Genomic DNA, 20,273 nt, shown 5'->3' on the forward strand with positions numbered 1-20,273 from the left:
ACTACTATTCATATATTAGTGAATAACTGGACCAGAAAATGATTGTTACGTAAAATATCAACTGTCAAAAGGTTTATATTTAAACTTCTAAAACAAGCATTTCCCCATTTCAAGCATTTAAAATACCTCTCTGGCTGAAACAGCAGCAGCCCCTTCAGAACCTGGAGACAAACTGTCAATCGATGCGGAAGCTGTTTCACTCCTGCAGGTGAACAGAAGATCTACTGTCAATTCTAATATTTAAAAAAAGTTATATTTTAGAGACCAAACATGAGGGTAGATCAGAGAAAATGAACAGAATAGAAGACATACAGTGCTTTTTTCCTCCTTTCCTCTCTGTTATATGGTTGAGGAGGGCTAGTGCTCTCAGAGAATTCTCCATCACTCCTCCTCCCTTTCCACTTCTCCGGCTTCTCCTTAATCGCCCCAGGACGGCGATGTAGGGTTACCACTCCAGCACCCTCACCTAAACCGTTTCTCTCGGGCACAGGGTCAGCAGGCTGCAGGGACAAAGTAGACGGACGAACAGGACTGGCAGAAGGAGGAGAAGTTTTTGCCTCCTTCTTTGGCCCTTTGTCTTCCTTCATTTTCCAGGCCACAAAGGTGTACTGGTCCAGCTCCTTGCTGTCGGCCCGCTCTTTTAACTTAGAGGTCTCCTGGTTTTTGCTCTTTGGCGGGGAAGTTTCATCCTTGCTGGCTGAGGTGGAAGCTCGCTCGGTCTCTCTCTGGTTGTGCTCCAGCCCTCTTCGTCTCCTCTGCTCTCTCTTCTCCAGGCTCCTGGATGACTGGCCCCTGTTAATAGCTGGAGCTCTCTTTTGCTCAGCATTGGAAGGGGTGAAGGTATCGCAGGGAGCTTGTTCATCCATCCCCTCATGTGAAGATGTGAGTGTAAGTGCATTACAGGTGACCCCATCAGAGGGCAGAGGAGGTTTTGGATCTGACTGTCCTAGTGTTTGGTTCTCCATATCCTCATCTTCTTCTTTCTCATCCAGCTGTGGTCCAGCCTCAGCCAGGGTACCGTTGGTCTCCAAATCTAGTTTCTCACCCTGTTCCTCCTCTATATGTGAGCTTGTATTTACCTCTCTGCCTTCCTCTCCCCTCTCCTCCTCTGTCTTTTGGACAGGGAGGTTCTGATCCAGCGTCTCCTCTGTGACCAGCTCTATATCTGGATCATCTCTTGTTTGAGGCTCACTCGCCAGTCTTTTCTCTGCTTCCTCCCTCTTTTTCTGCGCTTTCCTGGCCGCCTCGTCTTCCTCTGCTCTCCTCCTTGCTTCCTCCTCTTCTGCCTTTCTCCTTGAATCTTCTTCCATCCTCCTCCTTTCTTGCTCCTCCTCCTCTGCTCTTCTCCTTGCCTCCTCCTCTTCTTTCCTCCTCCGGCTTTCCTCTTCTTCTGCCCTCTTCCGAGCTTCTTTTTCCTCCTCCTCCTTTCTTCGTTTCTCCTCACGCATGGACTGGCACCTGTAAGACACAAAGCATGAATATGAATATGCATTTTTTAAAACGCCGTAAGAGCATCGCATGACCACCTATTGTCCAATTGGCTTGTTCTGAACTGGACTTTTAATAATATACTGTCCACAGTGGCACACTATCTGAGTGTCTCTGTGTTGTTACCTTCTGCGTGCTGAATGTCCCCTGACTAGAGCTTGTATCTTGGTAGCACCCTGTCTTTGGCGATGGATCTCGGATCTCTGTCTGTACCCTCTCCACACAGCCTGGATCAGAGTGGCTGCCCGTCGCCTTTGCTCCTCCTTGCAATACATGCGCCATGAACGCTAAGCAGGAGTACAAGACAGGATTAAATGCAAGTATTATATTTTAGTTCTCTCTTGAATATTAACATGGGAATATAACAAACAGAATGAATAAACTGGCATGGCAGCCCTTACCTGAATCAAGATGGCTGCTTGTCTCATGTCCAGAAACTCTTTCCTCTGCAGGTGAGCTCTGAACCAACGCTGAAGGAAGATGATCTTACGCATTACCTCCTTGTGCAGAGTGTCCTGAAGCTGCTGTCGCTCCAGCTCCTTCAAGAACACCTGAACAGACAGAACACACCGGAGTTCACATGCACAGAAGGGAATGGGAGCAAATGCGGTTTTATTATTTATTAGCAGAATAAAACTCAGGAGAGTTTAGTGGTGTACCTTAGTCTTGCCTATCTGGTACGTGGTGGGGTCCAGGCCCATCTTCTTCTCAAACAATGCTGAGATGTCCTCTTTAAAGGCGGTGGCGTTCTTTGGCAGCAAAGCCCCAAACTGCTCTATGAACTCCTGCAGGAATAAGACAATAATTAACACAAAGAGGAAATGAACAGACTGTTGAAGAGAGGACCTATATGGCAGATGAATGGTCAAAACCTAATGCTCAATATTAAACTGTTCAGTGCTCAACATCATCATCATCATTTTTTATTATTATGGCACAATGATCTTGCCTTTGGGTGTGTTTGTAGCATTGTTTCATCAGCTTCTATTCAACATCCAAATATTTCTTTATTCAGTGTCTGTAAAGTGACATTATTTTTATGTGTGATTATCACATGGATTAAGAGGAGGAACTATACAGTACCTGGAATGTGTACTTTGCTCCGTAGCCTGACCTCCTGATGCGAACGGTTTCCAGCATTCCTGTGTATCGCAGCTGCTGAACCACCAAGGCCTCATCCAGATACATCTCCTTCTGCTCATACACAAGGACACAAGAGGCATGGTCCATTATTCTCTTACCATTTAGATATTGACCAATTAAACAATGGTCATCATCAGCATATTTAAGAATTATATCATTCATTAGGGCTGCATATTTTGTGAAAAATGTCATTCTTTAGACTTTTTGATTTTTTCTTTCTTTCTTTTTCTTTTCTTTTTGATTCTAGTAATGTCTTTATGCAAAAGAGCAAAGAGGTTGGTTTAACATAGCTGGAAGATAACTTTGGGATTTGAACAGGAGATATTAAAGAACACGTTTACAAATGACTAACAATAACAGAGTCTTACCTTCTCAGCATTGGAGCGGATACAACGAATGAAGAAAGGCTCTGCTCTGTTCAGAGTCTCCAAGAGTTTGGTGAGAGAGGTCTAAAGAAGACGAGGAAAGGGATTTGCTGAATGTTCAGGATTGCTGGTGGAATGGTGTGTTTAGGCTTGTTTCTGTGCGTAACGTGCAAACTGCTGTAGGTGATGTTACCTGGAACTGGGCACTGATGCTGGGAGGCTTCTTCTTCTTATGCACGTGGAGCAGAGACTTGGTAGTGCGATCGTGCAATGTCAGGCTCACAATGAACTTCAGAGACCGAGAATCCAGCAAACTCTACACAGCAGTAATACAGTTAATGCATTTCCTTTTTACACTCAATCATTATGATTTTAATGAAATGATGGCAAACTAATAAAATCAACCAAGTTGTTTTATATGACTTTAAACACTAAATATTCAGTTTATCTTCCCCTAAAGTTGGGGTCTTAGGTCTTTACTCGGGTTTACCTTGGGGATGACCTGCCTCTGTTTGGTGCTCTTGTTTTTCCTGTGAAAAAGGGGAGAAAAAAGATGCAGGGTGAGCTAGAGGGACTGAAGCGTTAAAGGCCTGACTCAGGAGGATGGAACAAGTAGTGGATGGAGTGCGTGAAGCCGGGTTAGTATGGACGGGTGACTTCTTCATGCGCTGTCAAGTCAGTGATGAAATCAGGCGTTGCACCTGGAAAATGGGATGAATGACGGGCAGAGACAAGGGATGAATGAAGGTAAGGACGACAGAGAGGAGGGAGAGTTTGCTGCAGGAGATAAGATGTTTAATAGGAGCATGTTCTGCCTGAGCCAACTAGACTGGACTGATCTGGAGAAGAACTGATGCCAGGTCTGTCTGCAGACTCACTGGAGGACGTGTCGAGGGAAGCGGAGGCGACCCCAGGACTGCAGCAGCTTGCGAGGGTCCTCACCATCCAGCTGCAAGTTCTTAATGGAGCTGATGATCTCTGCATGCATGTCTCTAATCACACCGAACACACACACACACACACAACCAGTGTGGAAAAGGGAAACACAGGGGGAGTACGGGGAGCAGGAGTAGGGAGGAGAAAATCCGACAAAAGGAGGAAGGAAAGAAAAAAAAAAAAAACATAAAGCGGAGTGTGATAGAACTCCACTGTTAGGACACCTTAGATGAAAACACACCACCACCACAGTTACCCAAGACAAGAACACAAACTGCAGTATGGCTGGAAGTCTGAAATCAAGGGGGACTTCATGCTCTGCTCATCCATGAAGAATAACCCAATATTCGTATTCTCCCACTGTTCATGTTTATGTACATGAAAACCACAAGACACACTAAACCACCCAACCATGCTGCCATATCCCTTTTAAGAACAGAAAAACACACACACACACACACACACAAAAAGAGAGATTGGGGCATGTACTGCCACTGTGGTAGTTAACATGCAGAGCTGAGATGACGTTCCATGTAGCTAGCTGTAGCTGGTCTGTTTCCATGCTGGGGTTGTTACTGGTTGTGTGACTGTAAGTTGTTACTGGTGGTGAGGCTGCTGGATTTATGGTCCTTTAAATGGGGACTGGTGTTACACTGGACTCTGGGTCTGGTGAGGTTAATTTGGGAACTGTTCCGTGTCCCAGAGCTAGTCCATGCAATACTTTTCTATACTTACCAAGACTGTCTATGAGAACAGAGGTCAGGCAGTGAAGGAATGGGCAATGTATACAGTGAAATGATTCACTGAGAATCTGACCTCTACACCTCAGTGTTTGCAGATCTGGTAGGGGTTGGATGATTTAATAATGGTAACAATGTGCTGAGAGGTTGAACTCAGTTCAGGTACTCGTCTGTAAAAAAAAAAAAAAAAAACAACTAAAAAAAACCCCCAACCCAGTAATTTTAGATCTGAAAGCAGGAGGTATAAGGTCAAGATTCATTGGGCCCAAGAATCCAAAAATATTATTCAGGGTTTGTTCCCATTCTGAGAAAGATCCCCCTATTGTTTTTGTCTATTTGACTTGGGGCCTATGTACGTGTATGAATACAAGCGTGCTTCCAAAGCTGCACAGTTGATGTAAGTAATCCGGGTGGCTAATCAGAGTAGGCCAGTACAAACACCTTCCTGTGCTCTATAGCAAGAATAATAAATGTGAGGAGGGAGAGAGATTATCTCAGCAACAGAAAAAGATGGGGATTACAGTGAGGGAAAGTAACAAAGTAAAGGGCAACTTTGCGGTGCTGTTATGTCTGTGTATTGAACTTCCTCTGCTTTTATATTTAAAGAAGCAGATATTGCGACATTTGACAAGCCAGATCTTCTTTGATTAAAACAAACAAACAAAAAAAAACACTTGATACATTGGTTTGGATTAAAATATATTAAACAGCAAAGAAAAAATTCAGATACTTTTTTAGATGGGAGCAAACTCAGAAAATAGAGCAAACCAGTATCTATTACCCCATTTAAAACATATTTCCTTCCTGCTTGGCCTCATGTCTTCATTCCTTTCTCTTGTCCACCAAATCACTTACTTCTTACTCTCATAGCTAGCAAAGATGTCTTCAAAGGCCTCTAGTGGGCGCTCCTCTGAGTGATCAAAGCAGAAATCGAGCATAGACGCTCGTCTGTGGAGGGGAAAGGAGAGAACCGCACACACCGGGGTCACCAAAAGGTGGAGAGGATATGGGGGACTGAGATGAGGTGAACGGGGATTCATCTGTCAGGGTGAATCCAAAAAACTGTCAGTGTTTATGGATTCAGTTTGGATAAGTTACAGTAACCCTGCTGAACAGAATTCAGGTGTCTGACATTGTCCTTCCTCATCTCATCCAGCACCACAGGATAAATGTGGAGGTCCACAGTTCACCAACTATTTGTAGGTGATTTCGTTCACCTTAAACAATGAGCATCAAACAGAAAATATGCTGCTGTGAGGTTTATAAGTTGAGGAAAGGTTTATGAAGGCTGTATATTATATTGATCCAATTTTAACCAATGAGTCTGTTGATTGTCTGAGTTACTGACCATAAACTAAACAGGACTGACAGTCTGCCTCCACATCCACAGGTGCTACAGATTCCTCCAGTGGAAACAGATCTGACTGTTAGAAAACTAGCCCAAACACCACAAAAAACAAGTGAGACAAGTTTCATAGTTTTATATTCAATTGTGTACATTACTTACTTGTACATTCTGTCTATAGGGGCATTGGACCGCTGAAGCTCTCCTAAAGGAGTTCTGGAGATTGGCCGGACAACACCTAAAACAAAAACACAAACACACAATGTTTTTATCATAAGTAGGTATTCAAGTAGAACAACGGTTGATAAAAGTCACATGATTGCAGCAGTTTTTGTTGTTTTAGTTTTTGTCCTGACTTTATTTAATCTTGATAATCCACATAAAAAGGCTCCTACGTCAATGGGCTACATCTGAGAGCACCAGAATAGTCTGGAGGATTAAGAATTGCACGGAAAACAAAAAAATTCCTATGTTTCTCCATATTCCTCTCTGTGCTTACCTGAGAAAAGATAAATTTCCTATCTACCTATAATGAAAACCCTTTACTTTTATAACATAATTCTGACTGAAGAAACAAGAATGATAGTCTTTGTTTAGCATTAGCATAATTCAGATAGTATCAGCAACTACAAAAACATATTCTAAGATTCTATCTTTAAAGACTATTTCACCTGGGATGGCCTGACGCTAACACAGTGATAATGTACCTGAAGTTTTGGCGGCCCAGGAGCGGCCAGCTTCGTTAAAAGCAGCAATGCCTCTGATTGTGGCGCGCAGGATGCCCCATCTAAACATGGCCACCGGGTCCATGCCGATGAGCTGCCGCACATATGCACGATCGCTACTCCGCAACAACGCCACAATGTCGGGACGCATGTGGTCAGTGTTCTTCTCCCGGAAATCCTGCCATGGTTGAATATATCAAGAACATTAAAAACGGCACCATCAGGTTATATATTATATACCAACTACAGTATGTTTCAAACTCTTTTGCTTATGTTACTTCACATCATCGCTGTCAGTCCTCCTCACCTTGATTTGATATTTGACTTTCCCAGCAAAGTGTCGAATGACGAAGGCAGGCTCCATGACTGGTGTGGGTACAAAGTATTTGTTCCCCTGGTGCTGCTGCTTGAATTTGGCCAATAATGTCTCATCTGTGGCATGGGGGAAGCTGGAGCACAGGCACAGAGGGAAGGAAAGAGGAAAGAAGGAAGAATAGAAAGAGAGGAAAAGAAAATTTGTCATTCCTACTCGCAGCTATAAGACATCTTATCATCATCATTGTCTGCAGCTGTTCTTACTTGCTCTCCTCATCCAACAAGTAGAGCAGGCCAGTGGGTTTCTTGCTGATGAGGTGGATACAGCCCACATTGTCTGTGTAGTCGATGTTGTGCCAGGTGATTCCCTCTGCTTGGTACTCCTCCTGGATGAGACAAGACATATCAGAGAATAAGCTCACTGGTGAAATCTAGTCATGCAAATTCACGGTTGATCTTTTGACCTGAATGACTTAACCGATTGGTCTCAAATGCAAAACAGTGACTAACAGATCCAGAACAGATTATTTATTTTTTTTATTGCATATGCTAAAAAGATGCAGCAGTTTTCCCAGTCAAGCTTGACTAAATGACTAAATATTTTAACAATAAATTTAACTTTGATCTGTATTCCTCTCAACACCCAGAACTCTGAAGGATAAGATAAACTAACATGAACTTGCATGCATACTTTTCTCCCTTCAGAGATCAGGAAATGTTTGGATGAGTCACCATTTAAACAGTCGTTATTATAAACACAGAGAAGAGAACAGACTCAGGGCAGGGGTGGGAGCAATGAAACAAGACTGCTCACCTGCTCCAGATTGAAGATGTGGTGGTTGAAATAATACTGCAGCTGCTCGTTTGCATAGTTGATGCAGAACTGCTCAAAGCTGTTGGTCTCAAAGTCCTCAAAGCCAAAAATGTCCAGAACACCAATGGACAAGCACTGAAAAACAGGAACACCAACACATCACTAAAGAAGAGCAGGAAGGGGAATGTATAACAATCATCTTGCCGAGAGTAACAATATTTATAGCATTTAGTGATGAGTCTCTCACTGGGACAGATTCCTCCATATCTTTCTTGTTAAGCAGCGCGTGATTGATGCGTAGCACGATCCAGTCAAACAAGGCGCTGTACAGAGATTTGGCCATGGAGTCTCTTGCTGTGATAGCCTGACGGGAGAAAGACAGGGTTGATTCGGCATATTGTGACGAAAACTCAAAACAACAGAAATAACTGCGCTATTTCATAATGTGCTTTGGAATTAGGATACTTATGTTACAACAACGATCTGACGGAGGCAAACATCAATGAAGGATTTAACTGATTTTTTTTTTTTTTAACAGAGAAAAAGGAGGATATAATACAACATTTCACACTGACAAGAAAGAATAAGATCTACTGTAGGTGTGGTATTAATAAAGAAGCAGAAAGGCATAAGGAAGAAGCAGACATAAGTTAGAGCGCAGTTGGACGCCATTTTAGTAATGCCAAGTCGCAGAGGCGTCTTCATGGCTGGTGCATACCTCAGAGTGGCTGTAGGGGAGGATCAGCTTGTCGTTGACTGTCACCGTTTTTCTCTTCGTCAGCGCCTCAACCAGCAGCTCCTCTTTAACCTGAGAGGTAACCCACACAGGTTAATACTGACATACACAGGTAATTCGCCACACACAGTGAAATATGGAGTCATACAGAAACAAAGACATGTTACCTTTAGCAGGTCTGAGAGTGTAGCCAGGACCTCTGGCGGTCCCACATCCAACCCCTCGTCTCGGCCTGTCGACTTCCTCCTGTAGGTCACGTTGCCCAGATACAAGATGGCCGAAAGCACAGAAAAGATCCTGCAACACAGTCACAACAAAAATTGCATAAAGTGAAAGCAACTGCAACAATACAGTCATATGACAAATACAGGAACAATGTTACACATGCTGTTCTTCCGTCTTATATGTTTTTGATCAATAACTAGTGAAGTGAATTGAAGCATTGTATGGTGGTGCAGTGCACACTGTCTCTAATAAACTGTTACATTAGCCCATTAGCTAATTTTGTGGCTGGTGCTCTAAAAGGGTCTTTTTGTTGTAACTGATATTTTTGGTAATGTGACTCAATGACCAGACCAAAATAACCTGGAAAAATACTTCTGGATGAATTTTCATCCAAATCCCATCCACCTGTCTGGAAGAATATTCTTTCTCCTTCCTGAATTACACGCACTATTACTGAACATGTTACTGATTCACTTACTGTTTTTTTGTGGCAGGAAGGAAGCCAACCATCTCCATCGCCTGCTGCAGCCTTTCGAAGTCATGACGCAAGTCTTCCTCATCTTCTATCTTAAAGTTTTGCTACAAGGAAAGACAGACGTTAGAAGAGATGTATAAATATGAGAAAAAGACAGCATGAGCACAAAATGGACTCACAAACAGGTGAAGAACAGAGGTGAATGGCAAGGAGGGTGAGGAGAGAGGGGAATAAAAAAAACTGAGAGAACAAAGACTGCTTCATTAACATGCAGGACACATGTGCGCAGTGTATACGGCAGCTTATTCAGAAGCTTGACAGTCTTCATGAATGCAAGGTCCACTCACAGTGAATTACAGTATTACCTTAAAGGTCAAATCACAAACAGGTTATAGTTCATTAACATGATTGTAAGGTTGTTCAGTGGTTTAAGCAGACTGAACAGGATAGAAAATAAGTTAATAAAGTGAAGAGTAAGAGTGCCATTTATATAAAATGGATATATTATAAATTGCTGGATGTGATGGGACATGTACTGGAGTTGTACTGTACCTGCTTGAGGTAGAAGTAGTCTTCAGGCGGCAGCAACTTGAACTCCTTTCTCTCCTCCTCTGAAGCTCCCAACAACAGGTAATAAAACACGTGGTAGTTCCTGGATCAACAACAAACATCGTTCTTAATGCCTGTACTGCTCACAAACTGTACTCACACCAAGTTATAACTGCAAGAACTTCTTTAAACTGCTCTTCAAAAGGTTGAACTAATTCTTGTGTGCTTCCATGATTTGTTTGTATTATTATCTGGTGAGCAGTTTATCAGCGGAATTGAGCTCCATGTTTATGGTCACAAATAAAGGGTAGTTTTGGTGATAAACCAAGAGTCAACATTGTAAAAAGCTAACAGAAAGAAGACAATGTCTGGAACTCAGTGATGTTAATATCAGTTTTCCACTCATGCTATCAGTGGGCATGTAGGTAGATAGGCGGCAAAGCTTTGTTGTAAAAGCACAAGGGAGTAATGAGTTTCCACACTTATCACAAAGAAATAATGACATCATATACAGTACAGTCACTCCCTGACTAGACAGGCAAGTTACACTGTCAACAGCAACTGTAGGCCAGGTGATTAACAGTACACTGTGTAGGCTGCTAGAAGCGTGAACGTAACGAAGGCAGGCTTGTCAATGGAAGGCAACTACATTTTCCAAAACTAGGTGGGAAAACCTGGACAGGAAACATGAATGAGTAATGTTCTTCCCACTCAAAACAGCCACAGTATGTTTTTATACAAGGCATCAGCTGCTTCAGCTGAGCTGCTCAGTGGAAGACTGTGGTTTTACCCGGATGACTGCTTGTGTGTATCTTTATCTGAGCAAATCTAAAATGGATTAAAACTTGACTTGTTTGTTGTGCAGTTAGAAATGGCCTTTCTGCGTAAACAGTTAAATCATTACCACTTCATGGCTAAAGCTTTGCTGTATATAAAGGGAAACTATTCATTTAAAAATCAGGTTTTTTCCCCTATTGGTTTCATTGATGCAGTAACTGGATGTAAAAAAGTCTGTCAGTCTCTTCTTTTAACTCACTCTTCAGTAAAATATATTAGTGCAAATGAAACTACAGTGGGTGATTTGCACTCTGACAGTATTTCCCAATTACCAAAGCCCAAATATCTGTTTGCATATTACTCACACAAGTAGCAACAGACTGATAGTCTACTTGGGAGTGAATGTCACAGTGAGCAACAAAGGCTTGCATGATGTGAAGGACAAGTGAGGGATGACATGGTGAGTGAGGCTTTTTCTCTCGAAATTAACCCTGCAGATAGAAAAGTGATTATTTCTTTCTCACTTGTTTGTATAGTGTTCTGGAGCAATGACTCACATGATCCAGAATCAGTGAAGTTCACATTAAAATTAGGCAAAACCAAATTATATCAATATCAGCCATCACTGCTACATTCAAAGCGCAAGTACACACCGTATGGTATATGACCTTATTCAGTTCACTATGGACACACAGCTAATGCTCGTATTATCAAACAGTTAGTACATAATCAAGCATTTAGGTGAATAATATTTCAATCCACAGTGTCTGAATAGGTGTGTTCATGTATGTGGGGTTGCAAGGGTTTTGGCAGATGGCCATGTAAAGTCAAAGACTTCAGATGGAAGTCTTCAGCTGAACTTCATATTTAACCATCAGAGGCTCCCCATGTTTGTACAGAGGGCCTCATGAAGGTCAATGAGGGTGAAGGGTCAAGACCTCACCTCTCGTTCTTCTCTCGGGAGACCAGACGAGACTTCTCCAGGAGATACTTCTCTACCACAGCCCTAAATGACAGAGAGAAAGGGGGGGCGTAGGGGAGGAGTGGAGTAGAAACGGACAAGAAAAATGGGGAAGAAGAAAAACAATGAAGGATGAATCACTTAACTCTAAAGGTCACTCAGCCCTGTCTGTGTGTGTGCGTTTTCAGGTCATATGTGAAAGTGGGCTGGTAAAAAAAAAAAAAAAAAAAAAGAGAGGAGGAGTGGGAGGGGAAGTCAGGGCAGATGGTCGGAACAATCAAAGAGTGAACAAAGCGTTCGAATAGGGTCGGATGGATCGTAGCAAATCACACACCCGATACACACACACACACACACACACACACACACACACGACAACAACCAGATAACTTTGGAATTAATTTCTTTTATTGTGTAACATCTAGCCGGACAGAGGAGACTGAGGGGTAGAGGTATGCTTTCAGACCACTGCAGTCGCTGGTATTTATTTACCCACTACACCCGACTAAGGTCATAAAGTTGTCTAAATAAGATTTTATAAGTCAGAGCTGTTTTTTCTATAACCAGGCAAAAACAACACTGACGCCAGTCCTCACAACACACCAAAAATAGAGCTGTGCTGTGAGAAATGCAGCCAAAACTATAGACAGATTTATTGAGACCAAGTTCATGCATCTGCTGTATAGATCCGCTAGTTTGAGTTCCCTTTTCTCAGAACAGTGCACTTACTTTAATTTATATTATAAAAATGTTGGGTTGGCGTTTGTTGGAAGTGTCATGGCCACAAACACACCCACAAATACTATTTTTAAGAATTTGACACGACAGAGCCTTGTGGCGTGCCCTGAATAACTGATGAATTTAGATTAGGCTTTCCCTTGAACCAGTTGTAACTAGCTACAGGTATCTTGTACAGGTGTTAACCGTGTCAACAGCTTTTGAAACATCCATGAATACATACAGAAATACAGGCCACATAGGCCTTTACAGCTTGGTGCTGCTTCTTGAAAAACTTAAACAGAGGTCCCCCAAACTAGGCATCTGAATTAAATTTCTTGGTTCTGTGGTTTTGTACTTGTGGAGGTACATTCGTTTCAGTGAACCTGTTTCACATCTGAACCCATTACATGATGAGTTTAAGTAAATTGTACACATGTAATGTTTGTAAATGTATTTTGAGGGGGTTTTTGAGCATTAAGGCCAGATAAATGAATCTAAATGGGCCACCACAGGAGATAGTATGTAAATATGATATCTCCTGAAAAGATTGTATGTTTATGAGCTAATTTAATTGAGAACAGTACACATCAGCAGGAATGTTGACAGGAGCCTTGTTTCAGAAAAGTACACAGGAGCCGACTGACATACTGTCTATACAGAATCAGCATTTATCACAGGGGTAAGAGAAGTCTCACAACACATACTGTACATACCGAAAGATCCATCCACATTGTATGAATGGATGGAAACCACCTCTTTTTTACACCTCCTCAAAAATGTGTGTTCCTTTTCATCGTTCTGCTTCATCTCGCTCAGTGAGGAAGGATTAGCCGGACAGAGACCCACAGAAAGAGTACAAAAATATCTCTTCCGTCAGTTAGTCAGTCCACTAAGAAAGCAGAGCAGAACAGCAGCCTTCTCTTTGTTAATCTCCTCTATTGACTATCTGAATGGCTGCCACAGGAGATGGAGAGATAGACAGGCAGCCTTTGTCAGGTCTACAGGGCAGAGTTGTGGTGGTACTCCGAGTCCAACACTTTACTGATGTGAAGCAGAAGGCTACACAGTGATGGTACACTAAGTGTTTTAGTTTGACTACATTCGTAGTTTTCAGCATTTTCTCGTCTAAGTGGGTTCGCTTTATAGCATAGCAGCATCAGCCAACTAAAATCAACTCTCCTGATTGGATTACAGACCCTTCTCAGGGTAATAATAATAATAATCATCTTTATTTGTAGAGCACTTTTCAAAAACAAGTTACAAAGTGCTTCAACAAGTGCAAAGACAACAATACAATACCCAAATGACAACAATACAAGCAAGAAAACATTGAAAAGACCAAAATACATGTTTAAGATACATATAAAATAAGTAAAATAGAATAAAATGAAAGGGATAAAATAAAGTCAAAGCAATTCAATAGAGCATGATGAAACCTGCTGCCATCAGGGGATTATCAGGTTGGGGATGCCCACTTACTGAGCTGCTGAGCAGCTGTCGCCACAGGCATTTACATGTTTCAAATCAAATTTTATTTCTAGTATGAAACACCTGCATACACACCAGCGTTTAAAAATATCATCTTGTTAGCCTTTAGTATGAACACTGTACCGGGCTTTCAACTCTTTCACCACAATTACAGCACATCATGTTGTCTTTTTAAGACACTGTATTGAGCAGCTGTTCCCCTCTGCTGTTGTGGAAATGAGGAAGTGACACAGTCGACCAGACTTTGATGCAGCTCCTAACCAGAGTCTGACTGCTAAGAAAAAGGAAGGGCATGCCAGTGGTTGAAAGTTTTAGTCTACATGCACACTGCACAGAGTAGAATCCACATGACCAATGATAAAAGAGAGCAAAGAGGAAGATATTAGACTAAAGGGATGACGAGCTACAGCAAGAGGAAGAGGACATAGAGCGCAATCATTTAAATGCCCCTGTATGGTGTGTAATGCATGTTGAGGCAACGTGGCCTGACTTGACTTTGTTTGAGGCCTTGATGAGAGTGAAAGATACACACACAGACATGCGACCTCTGTTAATTACTCACCCTCTGACCACACCACTCTCCAGGTAATTAACCTGGATGAATTTACCAAAGCGGCTGGAGTTGTTGTTGTGGGCTGTCTTGGCGTTTCCGAAGGCCTGACAGAGAAGAGCAGGAGAAAACAGAAACACAAAGTAAAGTTTAAGGCTTTGAAGTCAAAAACATGCAGTGTGTTGTCAAATCAACAACTTTTCTCAAGATAAATGCAATATCACTAGGGTCGCTTTTCCTTGTCAGTGAGGTAACAGGTTTATAAGACAACAAAATTGTAGTTGGGTTTGATTGCAGTGCCTCAGCTGAGTTTTAAACCTTTATGGAGGTACAATTGGGTGCTACACAATCTGGGAGTGTATCTTCAAGCCACCTTGTCTATTAGCAACCTCTCTGAAGTCAACAACAACAAATCACCATAACAACGGAGAAACTAGACAGTCAAGGGGTTAAGTCTTGTTTTTGAACAGCAGCTGAGACCACAGAAGGGGGTTGGGACTGTGTGTGTGTGTGCCTGTGTGTGCGCATGCTTGTGCATGTTGGGGGTCTCAGGAGGGGGCGAGCATCTGCAGTGCCCTCCTCTCACTCTCCTCCCATCCATCCCTTTCTTTTCTTTCCTCCTTCAAGACCTTTCCCCTCATTCCCTTGTTCACTGTGTGTGTGTGTGTGTGTGTGTGTGTGTGTGTGCGTGTGTTTGTGTGTGTGTGTGTGCGTGCGTGCGTGTGTGCGTGCGTGAGAGAGTGAGAGTGAGTGAGAGAGCATATGCACATAAGTCAGTGATGATAAATGAGGTTGGGACAGCCGTTCTGTATAGCAGTGTCAGACCAGCAGCAGAAACAGAGAGGACCAGCTTCTCCCCAGGCTTCAGGCTACAGCTAACTCAGCCAGGGGCTCACAGAGCCCAGCCACTAGGCCTCGCAGAGGGGCCCCGTTTATCACATTAATACGGTCACAGAATAGCTCTCTTTTTTTTCCTTCATGATGCTCACATGGTTACAGATAGACAGATAGAGACACACACACACACACTCCACAAAAGGCCACTGCAGGGGAAGTTGACTCAGTGCATGTTAAATAGGAGCCACATTGTATCTTTCAAAGCAGTTGCAGGGTGAATTTGATACAGTGGTGTTGGGGCTGATTAAAGTTAGGGGGCACTAACACACACACACACACACACACACACACACACACACACACTCTACAGGGTCCGATTGAGAGTCCTTAGGATGATCCATTAACCCATTTTCATTTCTGCTGCTCAAGTAGACCTGCCAGTCTTGCAGTAGCTCTGTTCTTGTCTTACTAAATATTTTCTTCTCTTTTTACCCATTTGCACCAATATAACTTCAAAACAAAAATGTGATTTTAAATAGTTCATGTGAGACCTGAGGGAAGAATGAGGCAAGAGTTGTTGCCCGTTGATGGATGACGAAAGAGATGCAGGTGTCACTTTTCTCTTATCAGTCACCATTTTCATCCAACTTCATCGTAACCTGTACTTGCTCAGACAAGGCTCCTACACACCCACTCACTGGGCTTTCTCTCTCTTAATCATTTTTTTGCATTTGTGTGCATAACATACACAAACTCTACCACACTGGTATTGCGGTATGTGCATTTCTGGATGCATGTTTAGTAATGCTTACATATAATGTGTAAGATCATAAATTTATTTATTCATTCAGGTGTTGCCTGTGTTGACAATGTCATCACTTCTGTTTCAGGTTTGAGGGTCAATAAGTGTGTTTTGCCACTGATACTCCAAAGGCGTCTTATTGCTCAAGGCGACCCAATGTGCCCAGTACTATTCTGATCACCCCCACTCCACAAACCTTGCAGCCAAATGCACAAAACCCTGGGAAATGTCTGCAAAGCCCAGACCGCTGCACCATGGAGGGAATGCTAAACATGTCACAGCATCTTTCATTTTCAAACTTGCCCAGGAGCAGAGGATCTGATTGGCTGGAAGGCTCAGCAGGTATGGGGAAGCGGAACAACGGCTTGTCAAATCGTGTCCACGGAAAGATGTGGTCTAATCTGAACTCTTACAAAATAGGGGTTGATCTCAATGAGGTTACGGAAAAAACAGAAGGAAGGGAAAGTGAGAAGTAGAGAAAGAAAGGTAGGCACAGCCATCTGCAGTGTGTACATACAGTATCTTCATGCTGTGGGTACGTAGATCCAGTGATCATCTCATGACGTTTAATGTAATTTTAACTGATTCCTCTCTGTGGTGAGCCGCCTTCTCTGGCAGCCAGCTCCCCTGTACATTCCCACTTCAACAGAGCCAGACCTACCCGCATTAAGTCTCACATCCCCATTCAGCCCCCTCACACACACACACACACACACACACACTTCTCCTTACAAACCAAACTAGGGGAATGTATCTGAAACACTGCAGTTCAGGAGTTGTTTGTCTCAAAGGCACATGGGGCAGAGACGAGAAAGTATAAATTATATACTCTAAAGGGACATTAAATGTTACGTGTAGTATAAACTTGCGCAAATATGAACAAACAAAAAAAACATCTGCGTAAGGATATCGTCTGATGTTGTATACAAGATTAGATGACAACAGAAATAAACAAATTCAGTTTCAGAAACAACTTTCTGAGGAGTCAAAAGCAAATTCTTGAGTCATCATACTTTCCCTGAGCTGTGTGTGGTGGCTCCTATAAGTCACTTCTGCAGGGCTTCAGACTGCGACCATTTAGTCACATTTTGCAACCATTTTTGCAGACAGCATCACAAAATTTTATGAATCAGAGCACCATTGTGATTTGCAAATATTATCATGTAAGTTGCATAGGGCCCAGCCACCCCACGTGTCAAAGCTGGTTTCAGTGTTTACTTTTACTTATTAACTTTGATGAGAGGATGAAGCGGAACTATTCTTTTGGTCACGAAAAGAGGAAAAAAAAAAAAACACCAGAGAGTGAACTGTGGTAACAGCAACCAGTTAACTTGTGCTTTCTCCTCTCCAGGTTTGATGTCAGCCAACAGTTAAGATGATGTGCTAGCGTGCACTGCGTGTCTTGGTCTGTCTGTGTCACTTCCAGGGCTGTGTTTTTTGTGACTGACAAAAGTGATTGTGAAATACAACTATTTATCAATTTTGATGAACACCAATGGGCAACAGAATGTAGCCGCATTGCGTGTGAACTGTGAACAAGTCATGAAACTTGCACTTTCCGGGAGCGACCTCTGTGTGGACCAGTCCACTCCTCATAGGCACACGTAGTTTTAACACAAGATAACGATTATCTAGTCTCTCAGTCAAGGTTTAGTTACAACTCTGGACTAATGCAAAATACAAAGCAATGGAATGACACTGACTACTGATTAAATAATGAATTGAAATGTTATTACTCACTTCTCTTAAGATTCTTCCAAAATACTGTTTGTTTATACCTCATTCTGTTGTGCAGAGGTCTACTTATTCTTAGATCGACAGATGGAGCAAACAATTTTAAAGGAAGGAGGATTGTTACACTGGTGTGTCAGGTGTGACTGTGTGGCAATGGCAAATGGTGGAAATAGCTCCCAGGACAGGTCGGAGGGCCCCTTTGTAGAATTGTGCTGAGGGCCCCGGGGAGTTGCACGTCGATTTAAGTGGTGCTCTTAAATCTTGGGAGCACCAGCGCTACTGATGCGCTGTTCTGTGATGATCCGGGAGCATTACAGTTTTTAGTGTAATTTCAAAAACGCAACAACAACTAAAGGTCTTCAACTACTAAAACTGAAAGGAGAGAGAAAAAACTCTTTTGTGGTCAGTAAAACCTTACAGCTGGTGCTTGGGTACTTGGGCTTATTGCTATGACACTGAGGCACTGCTGCATCCTTTAAAGTCTAGATGCTCAAAAGAGCTTCAGTTCAATGTTTCCACAGGCGCTGCCAAGGCCCTGACATAGACACCTCGCTACAGCATGGATACACTCACAAAAGGACTTTAAATAGTCCAACCGCCACAAAGACAGTTCCCACATTCTCAGCAGGCAACGGCAGGCGCTCATGCAAAAATTCATCAAACCTCTAGATGTGCTCGCTTATTCAGCTGCAGACACTTCACACCCACTACTACAACAATCATGTTCCCAACTCAAGCTTGTATACTCAATTACAGAGAACGAAGAAGCAAGGTAATAAACTATATAATCACTGGTAGATACAATGTTGAGTCAAAACACCAGTGGCACTTAGTGACAAAATAATCACTGTTTGTTGTTGTCCTGAATGTGAAAAATGCTTTGGTGAGATCACATGACGTTGGCAGTGACTGAATGCAACCACGTCTCTACACAGTTCCTCCTCTATGCTTGGCCTTCAAGCCGCCACTATATTCCACCAACTACACTTAAACCCCTTGAGCTTAACTCAACTGAACTGTTAACAAAGAATTGATTCTTTAAGGTACAATAACATCGTCAATAGCGCTCAGAGGGGCTGGTACTTTGATTCAATGTTCCACTGAATGCAGTTATATAGAACCACTTCATTCATTTACCGCATGAAGGTCAGAATAAAATAGTATTTCTAAGCTCTACTGTCTGTTACTTATTAATCTAGTGGAAACTTTTCGGCAATCCTCATCTTTAATAGTATGAACAACTTAGTATGCAAAGTCCACACACGCATTTCAGCATCAAGAGTATACATCATACATGGTGTCACAACTGTTAAGTGACGCCACTTCTGAACATAAGAATGCAATCTGCAATGACACCATGAACTGAACCGTGCAACCATACACCAATCTAGTCCTGGTATATTTTCCGTAGCATTAAGATTTTGGGCAATTCACAAAAAGGTAGAGTTGCTAACACACTCTTACATTATTCCTAAATGGGAAACTAAATCTTTTCATTTCTGTGTCTAACTTTTACATTTATAGGTATTTGTGTTTATCACTGCTGGAATAAGTTGGCCCAAATTTGTATTTGACATATGTCATATCAGCACTCTGTATGTTAATCCGCGACTCTGTCACATAGACTTCTCTTGGGGAGGGAAATACAAACATAATTTTTTGCCTGTTATCCAGCAGCAGTTTGCATCATCAAAGCCAATTTCATAACCTCACAGGTGTTTGCTGTCTGCCTGGTAATAGAACAGCTTTGCTCAGGGCATTTAAATCCAGAATTTCCCCTACACTGTGCCCAGCTTTTCTACAAAAGTGCACTGCGGTACTTTTCTTCGCTGTACTGTCCACGTCTGGATTTAAATGTTGGTTTTGCCCTGGGGAAAGATGTTCTTGAAAATACCTTTGAAGATGCAAACTGAGCTAATTAATAACTGCCAAAAAAACACAAAAAATAAACAATTTCTATTTTACCCCTATATTTATGCTGAGAAGTCTATATGACTGGGTCATGGGGTAACATACGGAGTGCCAAGGTCATGATGTACATGGTGTGTGAGCAATGCTGCCAAAACACTTGTTTACTATGTCACCTCCCACCATCCAGAATCTGCCCCTTATGACAGTACAGGGGAGAGTTATATTTCAGTGTTTTCTTGAAACGGCTAAATGATTTGGTCTACCCCTGTGTGCGTACATAATAGAGGGTCACATAATGAAGATGTAAGAGGTTGGAATAGTTAGAATAAAGTTTTCAAGCACCAGTTTTTGCTCCTCTTGTGGTCTGGTGTTTTACCAGATTGGAGCAATTTCAAGCAGCTCCACCCATGTCTAGATGGGTACCACATCAAACCTTAGCTTGTGGTGTGGTCAGAGTACCATGAATAGACATTAAAGTAGCCTGCAGCATGCTGCTACATGTAAGCTGTATTTGGCATGTAAGGAACAGCATTTTATACTCTTTAATAAAACTCTGGTGTGATGGTATGCTTACAATAAGGCCTTTGTATACTGTATGTGTTTTTGACAAATGTGCAGGATGCAGTGACTTAAACTC

The 20,273-nt window shown here is 42.3% G+C and overlaps 2 protein-coding genes across 6 annotated transcripts in view; one reads left to right on the forward strand and one right to left on the reverse strand.

The window, feature by feature from the left end:
• Nucleotides 1-20,273, forward strand: part of faf1 (Fas (TNFRSF6) associated factor 1) — a 1,021,784-nt gene that overhangs the window by 64,333 nt on the left and 937,178 nt on the right. The window lies entirely within an intron of this gene.
• Nucleotides 1-20,273, reverse strand: part of LOC123970646 (unconventional myosin-IXb) — a 56,155-nt gene that overhangs the window by 9,821 nt on the left and 26,061 nt on the right. For 4 of the 5 annotated variants that reach the window (XM_046048809.1, XM_046048810.1, XM_046048811.1 and 1 more), the window contains 22 exons: nucleotides 14,365-14,459; nucleotides 11,577-11,639; nucleotides 9,860-9,959; nucleotides 9,311-9,411; nucleotides 8,775-8,904; nucleotides 8,590-8,679; nucleotides 8,119-8,235; nucleotides 7,872-8,006; nucleotides 7,322-7,443; nucleotides 7,050-7,191; nucleotides 6,725-6,920; nucleotides 6,180-6,255; nucleotides 3,875-3,988; nucleotides 3,487-3,526; nucleotides 3,190-3,312; nucleotides 3,000-3,080; nucleotides 2,572-2,682; nucleotides 2,148-2,273; nucleotides 1,890-2,039; nucleotides 1,615-1,775; nucleotides 313-1,458; nucleotides 127-202 (listed from right to left, as the gene is read on the reverse strand). In XM_046048809.1, the coding sequence (XP_045904765.1) occupies nucleotides 127-202; nucleotides 313-1,458; nucleotides 1,615-1,775; nucleotides 1,890-2,039; nucleotides 2,148-2,273; nucleotides 2,572-2,682; nucleotides 3,000-3,080; nucleotides 3,190-3,312; nucleotides 3,487-3,526; nucleotides 3,875-3,988; nucleotides 6,180-6,255; nucleotides 6,725-6,920; nucleotides 7,050-7,191; nucleotides 7,322-7,443; nucleotides 7,872-8,006; nucleotides 8,119-8,235; nucleotides 8,590-8,679; nucleotides 8,775-8,904; nucleotides 9,311-9,411; nucleotides 9,860-9,959; nucleotides 11,577-11,639; nucleotides 14,365-14,459 (3,495 nt within the window). The remainder of the gene's footprint in view (nucleotides 1-126; nucleotides 203-312; nucleotides 1,459-1,614; nucleotides 1,776-1,889; nucleotides 2,040-2,147; nucleotides 2,274-2,571; nucleotides 2,683-2,999; nucleotides 3,081-3,189; nucleotides 3,313-3,486; nucleotides 3,527-3,874; nucleotides 3,989-6,179; nucleotides 6,256-6,724; nucleotides 6,921-7,049; nucleotides 7,192-7,321; nucleotides 7,444-7,871; nucleotides 8,007-8,118; nucleotides 8,236-8,589; nucleotides 8,680-8,774; nucleotides 8,905-9,310; nucleotides 9,412-9,859; nucleotides 9,960-11,576; nucleotides 11,640-14,364; nucleotides 14,460-20,273) is intronic. The other variant, XM_046048812.1, reaches the window with a different exon arrangement.

This window comes from Micropterus dolomieu, linkage group LG05 (genome assembly GCF_021292245.1).
Source record: "Micropterus dolomieu isolate WLL.071019.BEF.003 ecotype Adirondacks linkage group LG05, ASM2129224v1, whole genome shotgun sequence".
In the NCBI taxonomy this organism is placed as follows: domain Eukaryota; kingdom Metazoa; phylum Chordata; class Actinopteri; order Centrarchiformes; family Centrarchidae; genus Micropterus; species Micropterus dolomieu.